Here is a 23,774-nt window from a genome sequence, read left to right as displayed (position 1 = left end):
CCGGAGAGTGAGGGCCTGCCGCCCTGCCATGGCTCGCTTGCAGAGGGAACTGCCCCCGGCTTCTGGAGGCCTCCTGCTAAAACCAACCCCCGCCCATCCAAACCGATTTAAAACAGACCTAAAAACCTGCTTTTGCATTTGCTTTCCTGTGCTTCTGCCTTTAACGCTCCTATTTTCTAGCTCCTAGTCTGTAAAAGCTAGAAACTTTCTGTGCATGAAATAAAAGGGAAGGAACTGCCGCTTTGTCGCATTTCCAGAAGCCAACCTGATGCCACCAGATACCATCAGGCCCGCAGCAGAAACATGAAGTCTGATAACGCAAGTCTTGCCGTGTACACACGTGCCAACAAGCACAGCCCCTGCCCCAGAGGGTTTGCACACTTCAGCGCTCCCAAACAGTCTCCCCGAGCCTGATGGGCCAAGGGACGAGGCTGCAAGCAAGCGTCGGCACCAATGGCAGCAGCCTAAAACCCTAAAAAATGGTGTGGGAGGAAAGTCTGCTCCTAAAAATATCAGTCGCTGGTGAGCGCCTGGGAGGGAGCTGTGCCTGCGAGTCACCCGCTGCTTCGCGTTTTGCCTCTCGCCTTTTGGGGGCTTCGCTTCTGTCTGGTGCCGAGCTCTGCCACCGCGCCAGGCTAACGGAGTCCGGTGTCTGCACAGGGCTCGCCGGCCGACCCTGCCCTCTCGGGAAAGATGGGAAAGGGCTACAAGGTGGTGGTTTGTGGAATGGCCTCGGTGGGAAAGACTGCAATTTTGGAGCAGCTTCTCTATGGAAAGCATACTGTTGGTGAGATATTTTTACTTTTTTTTTTGGGGGGGGGGGGGGGATTGTTTCCTTTTCCAGAATCTTGTTCTGTGTGGGCCCCCAAAAAGCAGTAACCGAGGACTGTGAACTGCACTGAGGTGAAGGAGGAAATTAATGTGGTTTTGTTGCGTCTGTGGGCAGTTCTTGAAATTTGTAGTCCCTCGCTTACCAATTTTTAGAAGAGGCTTGGAGAAGAACCCTTTCCGTCGTGTTCCCAGTTACAAAATACATGAATGTTTAAAAAGAAACAAACACAGAAAGTAGGCGATGTGCTTGCTGCCTATTTACATAATATCTCGTTCCCTGAAAGATGCTGTAGATGCCTGAATAATAAATAGATATCATGTGATGAGTGGAGAGACTGTTTAGACTTTTGGTCTGTCGTCTTAAAGCTTTATTTTCCTTGGTTTTGGCTAATATTTAATCAAAGCACTGAAAAGAAAAACAGCTCTGCTTTAGGTCCCACATTCTGTGCTGAACTTCGAGGGCCGAGCTTCTCGGCTCTCACAGAAATCCTCCCATAGAAAATGGACTGGAGAGAGGAGCATGGGATGTCTGAGACTTGCTGTGCACCAAAGAAAGGCAAGAAGGAGGTCCCTTCCAACCCAAAGCATTCTATGATTCTAAGGCAAAGCCGCCTTGTTTCCCCTCTGTTTCCACATGAGTTGGCTTTGAGAAGAAGGGCAACGCTTAGCAGGCTGATGAATTATTCCTGCCTCACCCAGAAACAAGGGGTGGCACCAGGGGTGAATCTCAGGGCTTTGACAGAAGATGTCTAGTCCTTTTGTATCTTTTCCTTGGGCTGCTAAATTAAATGTTGGAGTAAGTTATTGGATAACCACTAGGATTTCTAGAACGGTGCTTTGCAGGCACTGCGCCTTTAAAATGTGTGGATGGGAGGAATTTGCTGGCAGAACGTGATACAGAACTGCGTGCTAATACCTTTGTTTAAAAGGAGGATTTCCTCTAATGTTGCAGCAACATCTGTTTCCAGCATCCTACCGAGCCCTATGCACGTAGCCCTGTGTAGCTTTCAGCATGAAGGTTGCAAAACCTGCAGGCTGAAGGTTTTTCCCTTTGCTACCGACCTGCCTCTCCTCCGCGCTCGGTGATTGTCAGAGACAGCCGAGCAGCATGAGCAAGGCCACGTTGCTTAAATCGTATTGCCTTGCATTACTTCCTGCCCCGAGCTCCTATTAGCGACCCAGGCAGGAAGGGTATTCGGGTATTGCTGATCGGAGGAGCTATTTATGGAGCCAGCCATGTACATGATTATACAACGTCATGGATACTGGCTGACAGAACCGGAGGGAGGCCTCGTGCCCAGCATTTAGCTGTGGGTGTCCCTCTGTTGCTCCCGAATGCTCCGCTCCAGCTTGGCCATTGTGCAATGCAGACTTTTCCCCCAGCTCTTTAAAAGATCAGTTTTCTTTTCCTGCAACTCTGCTCTTATTTTTCAGAGTTAACAGCAAGCAGCTGATAGCGGAGGTGGGGGTGCAAGGGGAGAAGGAAGAAGGTAGCCTCCTGTTTTTTATGATTTTGGTCAAATCTTATTCCCAAGACACTCGGAGAAAGAGGGCAAGTAGCAGAGTCAAGAACAGAGCATGGAGAGGGTGCGTACGAAGCCACTGCAGCTCCAAGGGATGAGCAGCCTTAGCCCAGCGCTTTTGATATCACCCACGTGTGCCATCAGGCACATTTTGGGGGGATGGATTTGGGGGGATACGTTGGTGTTTCTGGCAGTCCTGCTGAGTGGCCACCATCGTCCCTGCATCTTCCTCAGCCCACAGGCAGTTCTGGCAGAGGGTGCCTGAAGTATGGGCTGGTGAAAATGGTTCCCAGAAGATCTTTAGCTACTTCTCCAATCTGTATTGATTTAACCCTCAAACTGTGGAGGCAGGACACCACTGTGAGGGTCTCGCTGGGCAAGGACAGAGTTTGAGGAATGGCGAGTCTTTGATTGCTCCTTAGCTGAGCTGCTTTAAACTTCACAGACCCATTGCTCTTGCTACTGCTGCAGGGGTGGCCCCTCCATGCTTAAGACATGATTACTGAATCTCGATCCTCGTTTCCTAAAGCTTGCGAGCTCCAGAAAGCTGACACGTACATCTTGGCTGCTGGCCTTTTTGGCAGGAGGCAAAAAGGACCACTGTGTTTGCTGAAAGCCCGTCTGTTCCGAGCCAACCAGCAAGGCAGCTCACCGGGTACGGCGACACGGACACAAGCTGGTTCAAAACCTGTGCTTCCTGACTGACATCAGGAGCAGCTCTGCGGCCGGTCCGAGGGCCAGGGAGAGGGGCCAGGGTGCCATGGGGAGGACTGCTGAGCCAGCACATGGAGTCTCTCTGTTCTGGATGGCATCCACGTGCTCCTCCCAGTGACAAGAGGAGTGCTCGAACTTGGTTGCAGGCTCAGAGCACGAGGTCTGGTGCCATCCTCCGAGGTGTCTTAGCCACTGACATGGGGGTCTCCTCCTGGCTGTAAATCAGCCATGCGTCTATGTCAGTGCTAACGTGCCTCCTGTTGACTTTCCTGTAAAAAGGAGTGGTGGCACAGCTGCTATCAGGGAAGTGATTAGTGTCCTTGGAGGGTTCACGCTGCTATATAAAGCCCTTGGCTTTGAGCCCATGCTTCTGGCTGTGTAGTGATGGTGCTGTAAACCCAGTTGTGCTGTGTTTTTCTTCCTAGAAAAATGTGTACCTTCAGCTCTCCTTGGCTTGTCATGGATGAAGCCTGAAAGTGCTGCAGTTGCTTACCTGGTCAGCAGCTAGCACTCTTGCAAAGGCACTAAGATTGCTTGAGGTCAGAGGAAAAATTACTAGGGAGGGAGGAATACCCCTGAAAAAGGAATATCTGTGTCCCTGGAGCATGTGAGCACAATGTGTGGTACTGGGCTTTGTGCTAGGCTTTAAAAGTGTAAGAGGGGCTGTTTGGCTTGGGCCCTAGGATGAGAAAGGAGAGGGCAAAAAGATGAGAGATGCTGTCAGAGCTGTGTAAAGCAACGTACATATTGCATGGCAGCCTCTGTGGCTAAACTGAGACAAAGAATCAAACAAAACCTGAAAGGAGATGTTTGAAATGGGTGCAGGTTTAGCTTTGAGTCATGCAGGGACTATATTGCCATAGGTTGGGCCAAATAGTTGTTAAGGCTTGCATGTATGCATACGGTTGCCTGGTACCTGGAATGGTCTCTCTTTTTGTGGCTTCAATGTTGCGTTTGTCCAAATCCTCCACCTTCTGTTGCACTCCTGAGGAAAGAGGGGCCAGTCTTTTCCACTTGGTCATGAAATGGGTCCTTGACTGGCAGCAGAAGTTTGTCCCACTAAACACCTGTGGTACCTGGCACTGCTTGTCCTGAGCTTTCTTGAGAGAGCTAACAGGAGAGGTGCTGGCTTACCTTTCGCACGGGATGTGTCTGTAAAGAGGATAGGTGTTTTTCCTTAAACAGTGCTCCTGTTTGGTGCTGGCACAGAAAGGAGTCTTTCTTTTGCCTCTAAAATCTGTCTGGCCCTTCAACCTATGGTAAAGCTTATCAGCTAAGCAGGAGGAGATAAGAACTTTTCCTGTGGAAAATACGATTTTCCTTATCTCTGCCTCCTAGCTGCGTAAATAGCTGGTGTGGTCAGGTTGTTCATAAGCAGCTACTTCAAATCATGAGTTATCAGTTAGTAAAACTGGGAAGGAAAACACCATATATTACTGTGGTAGAACCCATAACAAGAGAGAATTTGCCTCACTTGGTCTCAGCTGGAGAGATTTGGGATATTGGCTTTCACAGCTCCAAAGATGTGGGGGCTAATTAACCAAATTATACATTCTTACATCTTTGTTTCTTAAATCAAAACTACCTCCTGGCAGAGCTGCAGTCAGCTTTGTATTTTAGCAATGGATGAAAATGGAGCTGAATGTGTGCAACTGAGGGTCACAACTGTGGCTACTGGTTGGTGGGACCAGTACTTAACTAGCAGCCGAATCTAAATAGACCAGCTCCTGTTGACTCCTGTCCAGCTCTTCTCCAAGTCAGGGATCCTCAGATACAGTGTTATCCTGGAGTTGTAGAAATGCAAGGAATAGCAGGCTTTAGGAGCTATTTGCTAATAAATTCCTTCTGGGAAGAGGGAGGTAGAGATTACATAGGCGATCTTCAAAAGTACTCAAGATGACACAAAATCTGCACTGCATTTATGTTTGAGAGTCATTTGGGAACTTCTGAAATTCCATCCATCAAATTTTGCTTTATTTTGGTATTTGCAGTGTCTCTGCCTTGTCTAGACTGAGTGTGCAGTATTCATTAGTATATTGAACCTTTTCTTTTCCTCATTGGGAAACCACCAGAGGTTGAAACACCACCCAGTTTATGACTGAGGCTTCCCCTTGCAGTTCCTCTGTGGCAGCAGTCGGTAACATAGCTGAAGATCTTTCTGCCTCTCCCAAAACTTGCACCGGCTAAGTAGGTGCTAGAGAACGGTATCAATCTCCTGTCTATTCTTCCCTTTCCTCCCTAACTTTTTTCATCTTTAGTTTCCAAAGAAACTATGAGATTGTTCACTGTCTTGTTAGTTCCCCTTTCCCCCCATAGTTTCTGAACCTGCAAGCTGGTTCCATCTGCCTGTTCATCTGTGTCACAGGAGTAGATATCGCAAAATATATTTCTGTAAATTTAGAAAAAGTGGTGGCAGGAGAGAGAGAAAATGCTCTCCTCCAAGGCAAACCTACTTGAGCTGGCAGCAGCCTGCAGGGCAGTAACTCCCCAGCACAAGCTGCCCTTGCCCACCCGGGTAGTGAAGGTGGGAGGATGGCTGGGGATGCCAGCGAAGGGAAGGAGAACCCGGGTCCTTGTGGCAGGGAGGGTGGGATGGTGCCAGACACCCACCTAGGACGCTGGGCTTTCCTGACTAGTTCTGCCGCTCGTACAACTTGCCTGGCACGTGTTTGAATGGAGACTGGGAAAGTGTGTGAATGGGGTGGTACTAACAAGAAGTATAAATATCATTGCCAGCAAGACGTGGCTAGCACGCAGTCTGGGCTTTGGAAGCAGGGCCTAGAATAAGGCGACACAGGTATGTCTAAAAATTATCTGTGTTTGCTTAGGAATCTACTTGCATATACTCCCTCCCCCAATGTACAGAGGTGAAATTTCACCTCTGGAATCTTGATACTGCTGCATACTGCAGTTCTGTCCAAAGTGCCCCCCCGCCCCTCCATTTCACATCAAAATTTGTTGCTCTATTCTGCTGACTTAACTCCCAGATCTTAATTTTTCCTCTTCGTTTTCAAGTAGGATGTTAAAAGACATAATTTTCACTGCTACTTTTAATGCCATTAGGAAGAGACTGTCACAGGAGAATGTGTATATATTAAAGACTGTTGAAATACAGTGCAGCATTTAGATGGTAAAAACCTGTACAACATTATTCATTGCTTTCTAAAAAGAAAACTTAGGTACTTATGGTTCAGTCCTTCTTACCAAAGTAGTATTTACTGATACTAGATATTTCCTTGAGCTGTCTGTACAATGCAAGAAAGCAGAGCAAGAAAAAAATACAGTGCTATACCAGAAAGGGCTCTATTACCTACTTCAGTCTTTAAAAATGCCCTTGTAACACATTCTCCAACCGCACAGAATGCCTTCGCGCTTCCTCTTTTTATTAACCTTTGTTTTGTCCTTCTGCTCTTAGTTTTTCTGCCGCACGTTAGCACAGCTATATTTGGAGGCGAGAGAAATTAATTCGTTGCAAACCTAATAAGAGTTTGATCTATGAAGGCTGCACAGAGAGGGGCAAAAAGAACAGCTTGTGCCACTTTCCTGCGCAGGAATGCTGCATACATCATGGGAAACCATCAGCGTGGGTGGAATGCTTTAGCTTGTTTGTCAATGTGAAGTATTTTGAATAGTGTCATTGAATATAGCAAAATCCTTATTTTCACAGACCAGATAATCCCTTATGTTTTCTTAAACAATGCACTAATATGGTCCCTTTTTGGCAGACAAAGAGAATAATGCAGTGCTGATTATTGTAGCCCTGCAACGGCAAACAATTCGTGTGTACAGGAGTGCAGTGGAGGCAAAAAAGTGGATTGCAGAGGGTTTATATGAGTACTTAAAACCGACTCTGAAAGTGGCCCAGCTACACTATACATAGTTTGTTGGGACCTGTAACCTTACGCATCTGCATCCAGGGGACTGCAAAGCTAAGGTGATCTGTATGTTTTCAGGTTTGGCTCGGAAAAAAACCCCATTTTAATTAGTTCAAAGTAAGCTGCCTTGAATTACCTCACATTTACCACGAGGGGAGAGGAAGGAGAGCCAGTATGCAGATAGTTACCATGGAGCAGGTGATATATATATGAAAGATTGTTACCTTGTGCATGCTCTTACCTTGCAGTAAATGAGCTTGCTCCTGTAGCAAATGTGAGTCATTTTAGGTCCCTAAGGGATGGAAAAAGCTCATTGTGTATTTGAGTAAATACAGCATGCAACTTTGCTTGCATGCAAACATGCCCTTCCCTTTCTGGCTTGATTTCACTTGTTGGTTAGTTGTACCACCAATACACATTCATTTCCAGAACTATTCCTTTGGCTCCTGCTTCTGCCGTGTGATCCAGCTCAGTACGAAGCAAAGAAGTAGGCTCAAGATGTTAGTACTTGACTATCTGGTGTTCCTTGGCTGTTCTTCCAAAAGGGTATGTTTGGGCAGGCCCGTTTGCAGCATGTTTGGCACAGAACTGGTATACTGGGTGGTTGGAGTTTGGGAAACCTGGGGGAAGAGCTATATATCTTGTATTATCCTGAATGTGCACGTTGTAGAGATTAATTTTACAGGCATAATCATGTGCCTATATATTAGATGGTTGTATTTACACAGTGTCACTATTGTAAATAGCTGGTGTGGTGATCCATGAATACAGCCCTTCATGGGCATGTCAGGCAAGGTCGAGTCCAGGTCAAGTCACTCTGGAAAACATGCACTGAAAGCTATTGTGGGGTTAAATTCTGCTGTACTGCAAATAATTCTTGTAGTGGCGCTGTACTTACACCAGTTGAACTTTCCTGCTTGTTTTAAAACAGGCTTAGAAGAGGGTGCCACAATGGAAGATGTATATTTAGCGTCGGTTGAGACAGACCGAGGCGTGAAAGAACAGTTACGGCTTTATGACACCAGGGGTCTACAAGAGGGCATAGAATTGCCAAAACACTATTTCTCTGTCGCTGATGGCTTCATTCTCGTGTATGCTGTGACCAGCCTCGAAGCTTTCCAAAGAGTTGAACTGCTCAAAAAGGAGATCGATGTCTTTAGAGACAAAAAGGAGGTAAATGCATGGTGCCTTAAATGCTTGGCTTATCGGTATATCAGTGATAGGATGTTAAGGTTGCAAAGCGTAGATTTTGTTTCTGTAGAACTCTCATACAGAGGAAAACGAATATACCCACAGCCTTGGCCAATCCAGCAAAAAGAAGCTTTCTCATGCTGCAGAAGCCTAATTCACATGCCATGCAGGTCACGAAAAAGAATGAGGTTTCTTTTTTTTTCCCCCCTCCTTACTTCCTCTACTGCAGCTAAAATTCAGTTAGCTGAATGCACCAGCCAGGACACTTATGACTAATAAAACATATGGTCTACAGCAGTGCAGTTCATATGTTTTTTTAGATATTGTACACGGGAAGTCAAGTGCATAGAAAAATTTAACGAAGGGCATTATCTTTGTTTGTTTTGTATTCATGTACTTGATGGCTTACAAACTAGTGTAATTGACAATGGGTCTCCCAGACATTAGTCAATTGGCAAAGCGGCTTTAATGTATTTTAACAACCATATTGAATCAATTCAATTGTGTGAAATGACTGCTCTATTTTCCCTTAGAAAGCAGCTAGTGTTTTCAGCTGACAGTGTTCCAGCTTAGCTAAACAATTATAACTTGCATGTGGCATTAGCATTATGGCTTTTCTTACAGTATCTTTATATTCTCAAGTAGTTTTCCCTGTTAAATGTCTTTAGCCTACAGCTTTCCAAATGTCTGTTTTATGCTGTTAAAAAAAAATAAAAGTGCATGAAGAATTAATTGGATAATGGTAGGGAGAGACTTCCCAAAAATGTAACTTGTTTAGTACTGACAACACATAGGGTGGTGGACAAGGCAGGCTTCAAGTTTGACGGCAGCCGAATATGCAGTCACAGGAGAGGTATGTTAGCTGGTAGGGCTGGCGTGAGCTGCAGACTGTCACGTATATCAGGGATACGGGAGTCAATCGTAACTCCCCTGCAGGGCAAGGAAAGGTGGACAAGCAGGAAATTTTTCCCAGGCACTGTGTTTTGCGAGGGCCCCGGTTTGTTACTTTACAGCATGCTGTAACGCGGAGAGGGAGTCACAGCCCCAACAGGGTCTATGTCCCTCTCTCTGTTCTACCTCATGCAAGTATTTTAGAAAACAGCCAATTTGCTTATCCTCTGGGAGAGTTTAAAGTTGTGATCTTGACTGAGGATAACATAGTCAAAAAAGCTGTGCCTGCAACCAGCTGGATAGATTAATTTTATTCCTGTGATTTCTGGTGCATATAAAATATGCTTTGAAGCAGGTAGAAGGTAAGATCAGGAGTCCTACCTCAAGATAGCATCAGGAGGCTTAAAGTTTGGGCTCTGCTAGAATGTGTCCTTAACTGCATTAGGGAGGTATCTCCACACACGGTGCTTCTGAGCTGGCAGAACTTCATCTTGTTGAGTGGCACAGTCCCCCGTTGTGTGGCAGATGACGGGAAGCACTGATGGCTGGTTCCTTGCCTCTGCTGGCTGTGGGGGCTCTCCAACGTGCACCTTAAAGCCTGGCCAAATTTTATACTAAATAGGGGTTGTGTTCTCTGACAGAGCTTAGCCATAGGTAAAATTCAGTTGGAGCATGCGGTAAATGCGTATGAAGATTACAGCTTCTTTCAAAGCCTTCGCAGAGGGAAAAACATTTTTTCCAAACACCATGGATGGGCTGCTATAGAAAAGAAAAGAAGCCTCAGACCTCACAGGAACAGGACAAACATCTCTAGCTGGAAAGAAACAGAAGACAAGCTGGAGTTAGCCTGATGAACCAGAAAGAGCAAGCAGGTGTGGCCACAGCAAAACCCCCGAATCAGCAGCAAGAGAGGACTTTATCACTTGATCTTTGTCAAACCACTAGTGTGGAGATGAGACCAGGGTTTCACTAAGGACCTCAAACTATAAATATAGGCATGGTTTCCTCTAAAAGCTGATGCTGGTAAACCATTTTCTAAAAATGTTTAACTTAAAATAGGCAGGCACAGTAACTTTGTGGCCAGCACTACCTTCAGCACTTCCTAGAACTGAAGTACCAGGCAGGCCACCCAGCTCAGCCACACTGTACTGTCTCAGTGATAAAGAAGTAATTTGATTGATCCTTACAGCTAAAGGTCTGACCTGATACAGCTGTGCTGCTCTGGTTAGCTAACCAGCTGCTCTTGAAACTGCTTCCGAGAGGGTGGTACTGGTGCTTTTCTGACCCTTTCGGTGACAGAAGGCTGTCTACTTAGGTCCCTCTGGGGGCTTACCATGCCTGTGGGAGCGGGCAGCCAGCTGGGCTGGGAGAGCGGCTCCGCAGCTCAGCCCGCCTGGGCTGCTTGCACAGGCTGCCCCGTGGCAGCGTTGGCTTCGGTTATATTGCAGGCTGGGGCTTGAGAAGAAACAAGCTGAGCAAAATCCACAGCTGTGGGGTCTGGGCTTTCTCTGCTATGATGCGTTTTTTCATTTCGCAAGCATCCGCTGCTCTGACCTATTCAGATGTCATGCTCTCATCATTTGTCTAGGGCAGCTCAATTGCCACGTAAATTGAGAATAAGGCTGTTCAACTTTGGCTCTCTTGGGTATTGTTTCCCTTTAAGCAATCAGGGGGAGAAGGGGAAGTCCTGCATATCCTATGATTAAAACCAGCTCCCAGCCCACAAGTAGATGAGGCTAACTCAGATCCCAGACCCTGATCTTCCAACTACACGCAGCTTACCTGGTGCTAGTGCTAAGTTAAAGAACGGGTCGGAACTGCGTTGCTACTTGCCTGCTGTTTAAAAGCATTGTGCATGGTGGATGCTTTTGGTATAAAGCTCACCCTTTTGTTTTGTTTGTAGGTAACAGTTATTGTCTTGGGAAACAAAACTGACCTCCTGGACCAAAGGCAAGTGGAAACAGAAGCAGCACAGCAATGGGCAAGGGCCGAGAAAGTGAGACTGTGGGAAGTGACTGTGACAGATCGGAAAACACTGCTTGAGCCCTTCACCTTCTTAGCTAGCAAACTCTCCCAGTCCCAGAACAAATCAACATTTCCCTTGCCTGGAAGGAAAAGCAAAGGGAATAACTGTGATAACTAAGCCACCTTAGCATTGTCTGCTGCTGCCAGGTCACAGCCTAAGTCCTTTCTGTGCCATTTGCTTCTCACAGTTTCACTTAAAGCAATAATCTCATTCAGCAATAAAATCAGCAAGCTTATGGCTAAGAGGTATCCTTCCTTTTCACGGACTTGGCTTGGAAAAGTCACTGGTGGTAAAAGCCGTAAAAAGCACTTCACGAGAGGAGTTATCTTGCTACAAGGGTTATGGAGTGACGGGTGGACACCTTTCTAGCAGGGGCTTTGACTATGCCTGGATACAGCCGTGTTGAGGGAAAAATCAACAAGCTTATCATTAAGCAATCCCCCTGCATATCTATAGCCTCTAGTCACAGAGAGTGCTAGCTGCAATAAGCATTCAATTTGGAGAGAGGATATGCTTGAAATGGCAACAGTCCTTTTACCTTGACCTTAAACAGGGCCACAGGGCTTTCTGGTGCTGCAGGAGGCTGAGGTCAGTGTGTTGTTGCAGGAGAAACGTTTGGGGCAGGAGGAACAACTACCAGCTCATTTAGCTGCTCAAGCTCTGCTAGTGCCTGAAAGAAAAGAAAAAGAAAGCACCCCAAATGTTGTGGGAGATAGATACCAGAACAGATCTACCCCGACACAAAGCTTGTCAGCAAAGTCTGGCCAGTAGTGCTTTCAGCTCAGGAATTTATTTGTACAAACCAGAAAAGCTCTCAGAGCACTTATTAATTTAACTGCAACCTGAAGGACAACATAGCTGTATGTGGTTTTGTTCCAACATGTCCAGTACAAATCAGTCACATTCGCATACGTGATAATTTTACTGAGAAATTATACAGAGCAATTTTGTATGCAGGAGGTACTGCCCGGGCTCTGCTTAGTGCATTGCATAATACTCCTACTGCAGCCGTTCAGCCAAGCTGCAGTAATCCGCCCTCAGTACGTAGCTACAAGCCAGATAACAACCGGTACGAAGCGCTGTACTACTTTGTGAGAGGGAGCTAGGGTGCGTAGGAGGATGCCTTTTGGGAACATCCCCATGGCAGAGGCCCAGAAATACTTGTACAAATGGCCTTGGTCTTAATATGCCGCACATCATCCAGCAGCAGGAGCACAACCGTATGTGCTGAATTTGACTCTCCATGCTGGTAAACCTGTGCTGCAGGAATCTGCTGTCCTAGGTCAGCCTGACAGTAAATTAGAACAAGATTGGGTAGAGAGGGACAGAATGAACAACCATTCCCAGAGAGAGTGGCCAGCTTTTGGCCTCTAACAACCTCTTATACTGATACTAGCTTTTCTTTGAAGACAAGAGTGGGGAGAGGGAGTAAACTGAAGTACCCAGTTCCCTCATTTTCCACTGAATTAATGTTGTTTTGAACAAATATTGAGAATTTCACTGTGAGTCAGCAAAACCACGAGCAATATTTGCACTGTCATATCATAACTGCTAAATAATAAGCATGCTTAATGATCACAATTAAGCTGTGTGCTTATAGGATTGCTCTTCCTGAATACTGACAAATAAAGTCAGTCAGCATTACTAATGTCAGAGCAGCAGTACAGTTCACTGAAAATTAAGCAGGTATTCCTACCTTTATAATGAAGGTAGACGAAACTGTTTATGTGCTTTGCTCAATACAGTTTGGATTGCTGTGGCCAAGGAGTAAGATAAGAGAGCAATTATGAATGAGCAAGCTCTTGTAATGCCCTACTAGAAACATACAAGTGTTTCCATTGCAACACTGCAGCTGACTAAGCACTATAGCATGACCTCCCCAAACCAGGCTAGTAATAGTCATTGTCCCCAGCGATGCTGCAGAACAACACTCCCTCCTCACTCATTTCCTACCGAACACACATGTACTCAAGGCTTCTTCCTACCCAGAAGACGCCGCATCTGCCTGCATGCTTGGGAAGTGGGGGTGACTTCAGAGCAGCAGCGATCCACCTCCTTGCTGCAATCTCTCACCAAGGAATTGGTTATGTTCCTCCTCTTCAGCTCTGCAGAACCCTTCATCTAGAAGGGACTTGATTCAGCTTTGGATCAATCAAAATAACCAAAAACCTCTCCTAACTGCACGTCATCAATGAAGCTGGCCCTTGAGCCGAGGGAGTGCAGGTTGACAAGTCAGAATTAACTCAAAATGCGTGGAGATGGAAGGAACGGAGATGACTGGTTCTTGTCCAGTTCTGCACCCTGCAGCTCGGTGCCAATTCCGCTGCCAAGACTGATGTCACCTGTAGGCTGCCAGAGCCATGTCACATGAGATCAGCTTGCTCACTCGCTCCCCTGGACTCTCAGGATTTGACAGTGTTTTAAGACAGACAAGAGGAAAAGGGATCATCTGAATGATGAAGGGCGTTTTTCCAAACAGGTTACATACAGGCAAACACGTTATCTTTGATTTGTTAGAAACAAGTTTAGATCATTTTGGGCATTCAACATAAGCAACCATCACCCACTGTTTTCTTTCACAAGCTTATCCTGACACTTTTTGAGCACCAAATCAATTGCCTTTTCTAAATACCATAGTATTTTATTGACAAGTGATGGAAAATATAGTGTCTCCTCTGAAAACAAATCTACACACAGTGGCTGGTAATGAATCAAAATGAAACTCACTGTAGTACAGTTTTACCTAGGGTTAATAAAGTACAGAATATCATGTAGTAGCTAAAAAGCAGGACTTGTATTTGTTCTTATTATTCCACTGACTCAAAACCTGTCCTAGGTCACTGGGATCACTTACCTACTACAGAGCTAGACAGTCCCTTCAGAAGAAAATGGAGAAAAATTAGTATAAAAAAGTTAGTAAATTGAACGATCTTTCTCCGTTCCTCTTAAATGTCTATCCTGCTGAATACATACTGTGCTGATCAGTCACCCCAAATCAGCTCCCTCCCCCCTGTCAGCTACAACAGCTAATTTGGCATGTCCTGGTAGCACAAAGCAAGGAGCCGACAAAAACCTACTGAGATTAAGTCATTTACCACCTCACTCAATAGAGGGGAGGAGGAAAGGATTACCAGAGATGCTCCTGGTGTGATGTAGCTCTGTACCAAGAATTTTCCTAGGCTGAGCCAAACAGCTGAGGGAGCTCATACACTGAAACATACATTGTGTCAAAAGGCGGCAGTTCAGCAGATGAGGCTAAAATACTACTATCCACAATCACCCAGCAAAGGAAGGGTACCTCTAATTAACAGATTACTTTGGACCAAGTTAGATTTCATCAATATATAGATAGGAAGTATATAAATCAAATATATAAAGAATTTATTTTAAAGTACCAGAATAAATCTGAGAGCACAGATGACTACACAGTGCTCAGAAGAATGTCGCAAGGTGAAGTACTTGCCGTGTGAAAATGAATCTGTACTTCCGGCCTTTACCTTAAGGGAGTGGTCAAAAATGCCATATCCACAACTAACTGCCCTGTTGCTACACACCTCAATGTAAACACCATGTCTCTAGGAGATAATCTTTGTAGGTAGTTAAAGGATCTACAGATTAAGCCTCCTTTACGGTGTCTTCTGCTAGCTTACCGGGACACAATTCCTTCTCCTCTTCCAAGTGGGAATAGACTGCTCCATCAGAAAACCATGAAGATATTCTCTTCTTCCTTTTACCTCCCGCCTGGTTTCCCTTCCAGGTCTCTCACACTTTTCCAGTTGTACTTTCAAATAATGTGCCAGTCCCCAAAAACCAATGCTGTGAAAACTTAAGCTAAAAACTAACTAGCATGGACTCTGCTGCAGGTTGCCTCCTCATGGGTTGTGCCAGCCCACGTAACACTTACACAGTAAACTGTTGAAAAAGTCTTAGCTGTCATTCATTGTAGCTTTTCTAGAAGGGACTTCCCAAAATAGCAGCAGTCAGTGCACTTACCTGCAGAACTCCCTTGTCCTTATCCATACTGTAATCCTCAAAGTGTACTGGGAGACACTGTTCTGGCAAAATGACAAAGCAAGGCACTAAGCAGAAATCTTTTCTTTTTTTTTTTTTTTTTTAAACATCTTTTTATTAGCACAGTAACAAATGCAGACTTGAGTAGCCCACAACATACAACCAATCCACTGAGTGACTCCTATTCCACGCCTTACAGTTAAACAGCTTAAGGTATTTCACTACAGGTTACCATAAGTCCTGATTAAACCCTTTATTCTTTTCACAAAGATAGATTGGCTTATAAAATAATACATTAACTACTTCTCATTTCATATATGAGGCCATATATCCACCTCTCCGTATCACAGATCATGAGATGACAGTCTTTAAAAAGGATTTGTTAAATACCAATGTGCCCTCCATAGGGGAAAACAATCCTGACATTTTTTTACAAAAAAAACCAAGAAGCCCAACCCAGAACAAAATAACCCCCCCAAACCAAAAAACAAAAAAACAAAAAGCAAAAACAGTGTGTAGAGTCTTGAAAGGACTTTTACATAAATGTCAACATATGTACCTGTACAAAATTAAGCTATTTTAATCTTTTACATATTGCAAGCAAACTGAAAACCAAAGAAGTCTAAGAGGTTTACATTCTTCTCGGTACTATATGTGAGCTAATATTGCTGAACTAATTACAGTCTTAAAATATGCTATTCCCAATCCTAGCTGTCTACTGTAGCAAGATACCTTAAGTTACAACAACAAAATCTTAAGAAATAAAAGACTGAATAAAATCTGTTATAGAAATACCCTACTCTTTACCAGCACCCTCCCTCCCCCCACCCCTTCAAAATCATAAGCAGCTCTTTCCATCACAGACAAATAATGTAAGAGTTTGACGAAAATCCAATTTATGTAGCGTATCTTTTGGTCCATTGTCTGGCCATTCTGTCATGCTCTGCTCTGTTAGTCATATACTGAGTGGCAATACTTCCAACCAGGGGGTCAGCTGAAAAGAAAAGAAAACAGACCGCTTATTTCAGACAAGTTACTGAATAAAAATTTAAAAATAAAGCTGAAGTGTGAATTTAATACAAGGGAATAACACAGGTAAGGTACATTGCAACAATGTAAATATATTGAGTTGATGGTCTGTATCTTCATTGATTTGTGTGTATTTATGGTGACGTACTAATCTATTACTCAATAAAGAGCGAAACGCCAATTCAAGTTTTATGGAGTTTAAAAGACAAGAATCCAGTAGTCATAATTTGCATTACTGAGGACTTTCACCGATTCATGCGTTTCAGGTTTATTTTTTTCTAAAAGTGCCAGGGACATGTTCATTGCTAAGTGTACTTGTATCAATATAAATCTGCCTTCTAGGAAGGATCAGATCTCGAGGAGAAGTTTTATTTTTCCGACAAGTTTATTTTTATTATACATAATATAGTGTGAAATCTGGTGTTTCTCTCATCTTTAGACACAAATAGAAATACAACCTGTAAAATTGACTTTGGAAACCAAGACATATTCCTCTTAACTGGTGTGGATAACGGGTGGGTTACAGAAGCAATGAGGACTACTTGTAGGATGGTTAGTCACTGGTTTTAAATGGATGATGGAAAGCAAAAGGCTAATCCTCTTGTTTTCAGAACTGCGTTTGTGGCTCTTCTAGCTCCGTTACCGAATTACTACAGTCCTACAGACCGGCGAAGAGTGTTTAACCCTTACCCAAAACCAGAGTTGGTTTGGAAGGGGAAGGAGTTTTCATGTGCAGGAGGAGAACCGCCGCTTTCCTCGCGGGTCAGCCTGAGGAGCGGTGAACAGCAGGCAGGTAGGGTGTATCACCTCCACCACCTCCAGCCCCCCTCCGGCTGCCCTGGAGAGGGAAACGTGCTGCGCTGGAGGCCAGAGCCGTGCTGGCCAAAGCCAACAGGATGAGACGAGGGCCACGTTATTTGGGTGCCGGGTGGGGTGCAAGGCGGCAGGCGGCCTGCCTGGCCACGCAGGGGACTTACCCGGGTTGCAGTCTGTAAGGAGGGAGCAGATGGAGAGGAGGACTTTAGAAATGGTTAATGCTGGGCTCCAGTTGTCTTTTAAAATGTCCAGGCAGATGACGCCTTGGCTGTTAATATTACAGTGGTAGATTCTTGTCCGAAACGTTACCTGCGAGAAAAGGGTATTAGCCGGTGTGCCAGGGTACCGCAGGCGATGTGGTAGAGTGACAGGCAGTAAAAACTGAAGGGACAGGAAAAGAGCCCACGCACGCTCGCGGAGAAGCGGGCACGAAGGCTGGCCTTTCGGCTGGGGGTGCCCGACCGAGCCGGGGGTGCCCGACCGAGCCGGGGCCCGGGGTGCCTGACCGGCCCGGGGGTGCCCGACCGAGCCGGGGCCCGGGGTGCCCGACCGGCCTGGGGGTGCCCGACCGAGACAGGGGGTGCCCGACTGAGCCGGGGCCCGGGGTGCCTGACCGGCCCGGGGGTGCCCGACCGAGACAGGGGGTGCCCGACCGAGCCGGGGCCCGGGGTGCCTGACCGGCCCGGGGGTGCCCGACCGAGCCGGGGCCCGGGGTGCCCGACCGGCCCGGGGGTGCCCGACCGAGACAGGGGGTGCCCGACCGAGCCGGGGCCCGGGGTGCCTGACCGGCCCGGGGGTGCCCGACCGAGCCGGGGCCCGGGGTGCCCGACCGGCCCGGGGGTGCCCGACCGAGCCGGGGCCCGGGGTGCCTGACCGGCCCGGGGGTGCCCGACCGAGCCGGGGCCCTCAGGCTCGCAGCCGCCGCGGGGCCGGGCCGGGCTCCCCGGGCCGCCGCCGCCCTCTGGCGGCCGTTGGCGGGAGCAGCGCCGCCCTCGCCGCCGGGCCGGGTCTGGCTGGGCCGGGTCTGGCTGGGCCGGGTCTGGCTGGGCCGGGTCTGGCTGGGCCGGGCCGGGCCGGGCCGGGCCGGGCCTCCCCGCTCCGCCCCGGGCAGGGAACGGCCGGGCCGCCCAGGGGGGTCCCCGGCACCCCCCCCCCTCAAACCTCGACCGAGCGCAGCCGCCCTGCGCTAAAAGTCCATCTCCCACCGGTAGCTGCAGGGCGAAACAACGGATACGGCCCGGGTACATCTGTGATGCCGGGAGGCAGAGAGCCTGATTTGAAATCGAAAAATAAATCAAGGTCTCACAAAGCGTGTGGCTGGCAGTACCGCTCCCAGCCCCTCCGAGCGGTGTCAAACGCGCCGTGACCGGTGACGGCAGAGGTTTCCCAGCCGAAGGAAAGGGAACCGAAAGGTGGAACGGGGGTGACTTATGGGAGCCCCGACGTCAATCACCGCGGCCTCAGCACGGGCTGACGGCTGACAGCACACGCACCATCTCCCTGCAAAACTTGCGGTCACTGTGAAACCCAGGTTGTGTGTGGGGTTTTTTTTTGTTTTTTTTTTTTTAAATTTATTTATTACCTTTTGTCTTTTTGCTCACAGTGGCAAAGGGGCCTGGGGCTTTAACACCAGCATTTTCCTCCTGCCGGGCTCCCAATCGCTTGTAAAAACCGCCCCCAGACAGGCCAGGGCACTTGGAATCGTGGCTCCCCTCACTTCCAAGTTCCGAGGAGTCGGCTGGATTTTATTATTTTCAAATCTGGGAGATGTGAATGGGCTGGGCAGCTTGCCACAGAAGTTATCCGAAAGGGAAACAAAAGCACCACAAACGGTTTTCAGGAGAATACCATGTGACCTGCCCAAAGGCCTTACTCTGACTCACTCGATGAACAGCGGCAACAAATTTGGTAGAACTCACATGAATTAGGATTATCCGCATGAATAAAGGTTAGCGGGTTCATGCCCTAAATCCTCAGAACTTGTCAGCTATTCACACCCACAAATTTTATTGTCTGTTTATAGGTCACAGGGGTATTTGCGAAACACACTTGGTAAGTGTGTGGTACGACAAGAACACACTAGTGCTTTCTTGAGATTAGACCAGCCCACACATAAAACTTGCCAGCCAACTCTCATTTTTCCTTCCGTCTTTCTGATGCAAAAATTTTGCCTGTGACCCTGCCTCTCGCAGGCTTGGGGAGCAGGCACAGGGTGGGGCGACAGAGCTACAAAACCCCAGTGCCTGGCACATCCCCTTGCACTGCTTCCGTGCGGTGTTTCCAAGAACGCTCCCGATGCACAGAGCACACGGGCTATTTTCGGACTCGCAAAAGCAGTTACTTCTCACACAGGAGACACCCACACTGCACGCTTGGGGAGACTTTCTGCTTTGTTCCTTGTAAGCTGCTTGGATTTTAGATTAAAACAGGAAGCAAACAAACGAACAAAAAAACCCCAAATCCTTACACTTTTGCACATTACAGGTGGGAATAGCCAAATGTCTGCAAGGGAGCGGAGATGCGTCCCCCTCCCACACCTTCTGCAACAAGCTGCAACTCCAAAACCAAGAACCCCTGCTGCTTTTCTACCTAGGGAACCTTAGAGGTATAGCAGGTAAAAAACCAAAACGACCTTTGTTTCCCAGATCATCTAATCCTCAGAGGAAAAGGAGCAATGACTCCCTACGGTCACGCGGAAGTCCACACGCGGAGCAGAGGGCGGATCTGACTCTGCGGCACCTGCCCCAACCCATACTGTTTAGGGCAAAACAGAAGTTTGTGGCATTTGCAGTTGCTGGCAATGGCTCTGCCTTGGGTTCCCGAGCAGCCCACAGCCCAGCCCCACTGCTTGCTCAGTATTTCTCTATTTGACCTGCAGCTTTGGTCTCCTTCCAAGAAGGCTTCTAAATGTAGGTGAGGTAATAATTTTAACAGATTAAACACTTCCAGAAGGGGAAGTGTGGAGTATTTCCAATAAGGACCAAATTAACAGAGAGGTCAAGAGTTCTAATTTGTAAAGACAGAAAGTTGTTAATCCTGGTTCTGAGCACAAAAGCTAAGTACTCTGTAGGCAGTCTCTCAGTCCAGTTGACTAATAACTGATAACAAAGCATGAATCCTGTTTGCCTTTAAGAATAAGACTTACTTCTTAATTATTATTTGTGAAGGAGGAAAGGAGAGAAAGAAGACTCCCATATATTTGCAGAATGGCCTGGTTCCTCAGGAAACCTTAAGAAATAATCCTTAAGGGTTATATCCATGGCACCAAAAGCAGTTTTCTCCAGTTAGAGGAGCTCTACCTAACCAAAGCACTGTGTGAAAAATCTAAACTTGTTTTCACTTAGGCAGCAAGTCAGAACAGGGATGGTGTTAGGCACATGTAATCCAGCTGTTTGCCAGTTACAATTTTTGCTGATGGTACAAAAGCCAGCTGTGCAGGGAACCCAGATGAAGCTGGGAGAGGGGGAGGAATTGGAGGCCCACTTAAAAACAAACAAAAATATTTAAAGTAAATGCTCATTACACCTTAAAGAGGGGAAAAAAAAAAAAATCACATAAAGCTAGCAGATTCAGACCAAAACGAAGAGAAACTGAGTTACTTAAAAGGTAGTACAATGTATTCAGGGTCAAGAGAACAGCATGTGGAATAGCAGAAAAATATAGCGTAACTGAACAATCCTTTGCAAATGTCCCACCTGAGATTACATTAATGCAGTAACTACACAGACTTAAGCACAGCTTTTGAAAAGACATAAAAGAAGCTAATCTCAACCTTACCCTGAAGTGATAGCAGAGGTTAATTTACACAAGCAGCAAAATGGGAGTGGGGGGAAGGAAGTGGTTAGAGGTTATTAATACAAACGATCAAAGCACACACCAGGTCAACACAAGTTACTGTTTTCACCTCAATAAATGAAATCTAACCCAACTATAAAGCAACTCTTGGGAAAATGTCCATTGTAATAGTACAAAAGAATAGCAATCATCTTGAGGACTAAGTACTGAACTCTTAAATTCTAATTATACTTGTTTGTTGGATCCTCCTGAATCCAGGCCCGCCCAGCACGTGCCTGTTTCAGATAGCAAATGAGTCAAATGCAAACCCAGAATACCACACAAAATGAGAAAACGTAAAAGCAGAGAACAGATTAACGCTAACATCTTCAAAGTGTTGTACGGAATGCTCAATAAATGCAAAGGAACTCCATTATACGTATTTAGGACAGGAGAGAGAGCATTTCCCACTGAAGTTCCTTGTACTGTGCAATGCATTTCCAAGTCAAATTTTAAGACCTTTACTTTCTCCAGCCTCAAGTACAGTAGTGCAGTCCCTCTTTATATCCTTCCAGGATTCTGTTAATATCACTTCCAGCACTCTGGCTCTCCCATAGCAACATTCTCCCCCCAAAAGTTTGCTCCAACATACTGAATCAAACCCTCAGCTGGAGCTAAACGAAGTCCTCAAAGGCTGCACCTGTATATCCTTCATCACACATCTCTAGGATGCTCGTCAACCACACCGCATTTGTCAATAGTGGCTATGCCTCAACACCTTGTCTCATGCATATTCCTAAGGGCTTGGAAGCCTGCCCAGATGACCGGTTTCACCTCACTTTATTTAAGAAGGTAAATCCTTTAATGACATTTCATTTTCAAGTTATGAAATGCATGCTACTATAGGCACTCCACCACTGGGGAGCCCACAGCAGGGCCTGTCCTCATAAGAATTGCTGAGGACTCAAAGAGGCAGTAGAGGTTTTCTTCCACTGGTCTTGCAAGGCTTACCAAGGAAGATTCAAGGGAAACTACTCCTTTCACTCTAGAGAACTTAATCTTTTCAGTGGCCAAGGCTTTTGCAATGACCTTCAACCACTCTACTGCTCTACTAGTGCTCATCATCAAAATGATACACTGGGTTTTGTTTCAACTAGCTGTTTCTTCATTTCTTGCCCTAAAAAAAATGTATATAGAGAGGAAGGCTATGATAATTACATTAGTCCTACCACTTCCAGATGGCCCACAAACAATGTTTATCAGTCACTGCAAGAAGTTGGGCAATCTGAAATCAACAAATTACTGGGAATAAAGCAGGAGCAATATGATATTATATTTTCCACATTATTATTGATTAACACTAGCGTAGGTATTAACACAGGAGACACTGTAAGAGTCTTCGGTTCTCAGCAAAAGAAAGGTTCTTCTTTTCAACCTGAAGTACTCCAGTAGCACAAGTATGTTCTATTACAGCACTGCTATGCTTTCTCCTATATCCCATATCAATGAGACTGAAGCTATATTTATTTTATTTCCATACATATATGTGGTTTGTAAACCAGCTTGGACTCTGCTAGATTAAAGACTCCATTTAAATGAAACTCTGCTACCATACAGTGAATCTCCACTAAACTAGTCTTTTAAGGCCTCACTAAGTGGTGCCTGGGTTTTTTTTAATCCCACCCTTCTTTTTATCTGGGTGAGGGTTTAGATCCAAAGATAAAGGCAAAGAGATCCCTGTCAGAAGTGCAGAGCAGAAAGCAGGGCTGAGCTAGAACAGTAAAATTGTATCTTTGGTTCTGCATCATGGAACTTGGCATATAGGGCTGTCTCAATACCACTGGTAGTTATAACATGGTCTTGTAAAGCATCAGGCTAGATAAACCTGGGACAATAAACGCTTCTGACCTGTAGCATAGAAAGCAAAGGTGTAGCAAAGCACACATGGGAAGGTAAAAGCTCCCTCTTTAAATGCTTGCTGGCTCATGACATAAGATATTGCATATAGGTGGTTGGACAATAAATTATCCAATGCAAACTAATTAAACCAAAATAATGAAAAACCATTCTGAACTGAATTAAACTCTTAACACAAGACACAAGAGAACCATCTGTGCTGCCAGAGAACCTCCAAAGAGGGATGGACAAGCATCAGCAGGAAGTCACTAGAAGTGTGCCAAGGTAGACCATGCTGCTTGTGAATCAGAGCCCTAGCTTAGGGGTAGAATTTAAGGTCCTGTTGATACTACCAGAAACCCTGAAGTTATGCTAGAAAGAACAGTCAAACAGCTCCCTTAATTTGGGAAGCTTGTATTAATTTGTCTGGTATGAACAATTAGCACTGTCTCCACTGAGATGGGACTTATGGCCTGAACTATGGCAAGTCCTTTCTACTGCAGACTAGACCAGAGTCTGAAGATGGGGCAGTCACTGGCATTTATCTCATCAATGCAACGACTTTTAAGTAGAAAGTTAAACATGCACATAAATGCTTTCAGATACAAGGCAAACATGAAGCGTATACACAACCACCTCTTCTTGTAACCCAACACTCTTCCTCTGGCAAAGTATGTGAACCACAAGGTAACATTCACTTGCACTGGTATTTGCCTTGTAGCATTGGAACACAACACTGGAATATAAGAGCTTCACAAATACAACACACCTACCAGAAAAGTTTGTTACTGTACAAGTAGGTGAACAATGCAAGTACCCAACAAAACTGTAAAATTAAATACTACTTTAGTGGCCAAAACACACATAACTGTTATGCTTATCGTAACTTGAGTGGTTTGAGAAACAAGTATTTGTATCCTCTCTCCTCTCCCCAAGTTTATTTACTCTTCAGTTTCTCAGTCCTGTCCTGATGTTTGCACTAATTGCTTAGGACCTCTTATAAACAGAAGCAGGGAAAAAGAAAACAAGCTCTAAAATAGTGATCAAGAGGGTTGGAAAAGCTGTTAACATTAGCTAATAGAAACCAATGTAATGTCTGAAAGCTTAGGCTTGTTCTTAAAGAGAGTAGCTTTCAAATGGGCTGCATTCCATTAACACTGCTTGCTACTTGATGGTCTGTTGAGCATTCATGACTTA

The 23,774-nt window shown here is 45.9% G+C and overlaps 2 protein-coding genes across 2 annotated transcripts in view; one reads left to right on the top strand and one right to left on the bottom strand.

Annotated features, from left to right (window-relative positions):
* The first annotated feature begins 693 nt into the window (after window positions 1–693).
* Window positions 694–11,168, top strand: NKIRAS1 (NFKB inhibitor interacting Ras like 1). Its single transcript, XM_009484216.2, has 3 exons — window positions 694–787; window positions 7,875–8,116; window positions 10,929–11,168. The coding sequence occupies exons 1-3, from the start codon at window positions 694–696 to the stop codon at window positions 11,166–11,168; spliced, it is 576 nt and encodes a 191-aa protein (XP_009482491.1).
* A 4,747-nt stretch (window positions 11,169–15,915) lies between these two features.
* Window positions 15,916–23,774, bottom strand: part of LOC104032017 (ubiquitin-conjugating enzyme E2 E1-like) — a 45,815-nt gene continuing 37,956 nt past the window's right edge. The window contains 2 exon segments of the mRNA XM_075705190.1: window positions 15,916–16,056; window positions 17,069–17,216. Of these exon segments, the coding sequence (XP_075561305.1) occupies window positions 15,959–16,056; window positions 17,069–17,216 (246 nt within the window). The 3' untranslated portion in view covers window positions 15,916–15,958.

The sequence above is a fragment of the Pelecanus crispus genome, chromosome 2 (assembly GCF_030463565.1).
Source record: "Pelecanus crispus isolate bPelCri1 chromosome 2, bPelCri1.pri, whole genome shotgun sequence".
In the NCBI taxonomy this organism is placed as follows: Eukaryota; Metazoa; Chordata; class Aves; order Pelecaniformes; family Pelecanidae; genus Pelecanus; species Pelecanus crispus.
The sequence above is the reverse complement of the archived record's forward strand: the minus strand, read 5'-3'. Positions and strand labels throughout refer to the sequence as shown.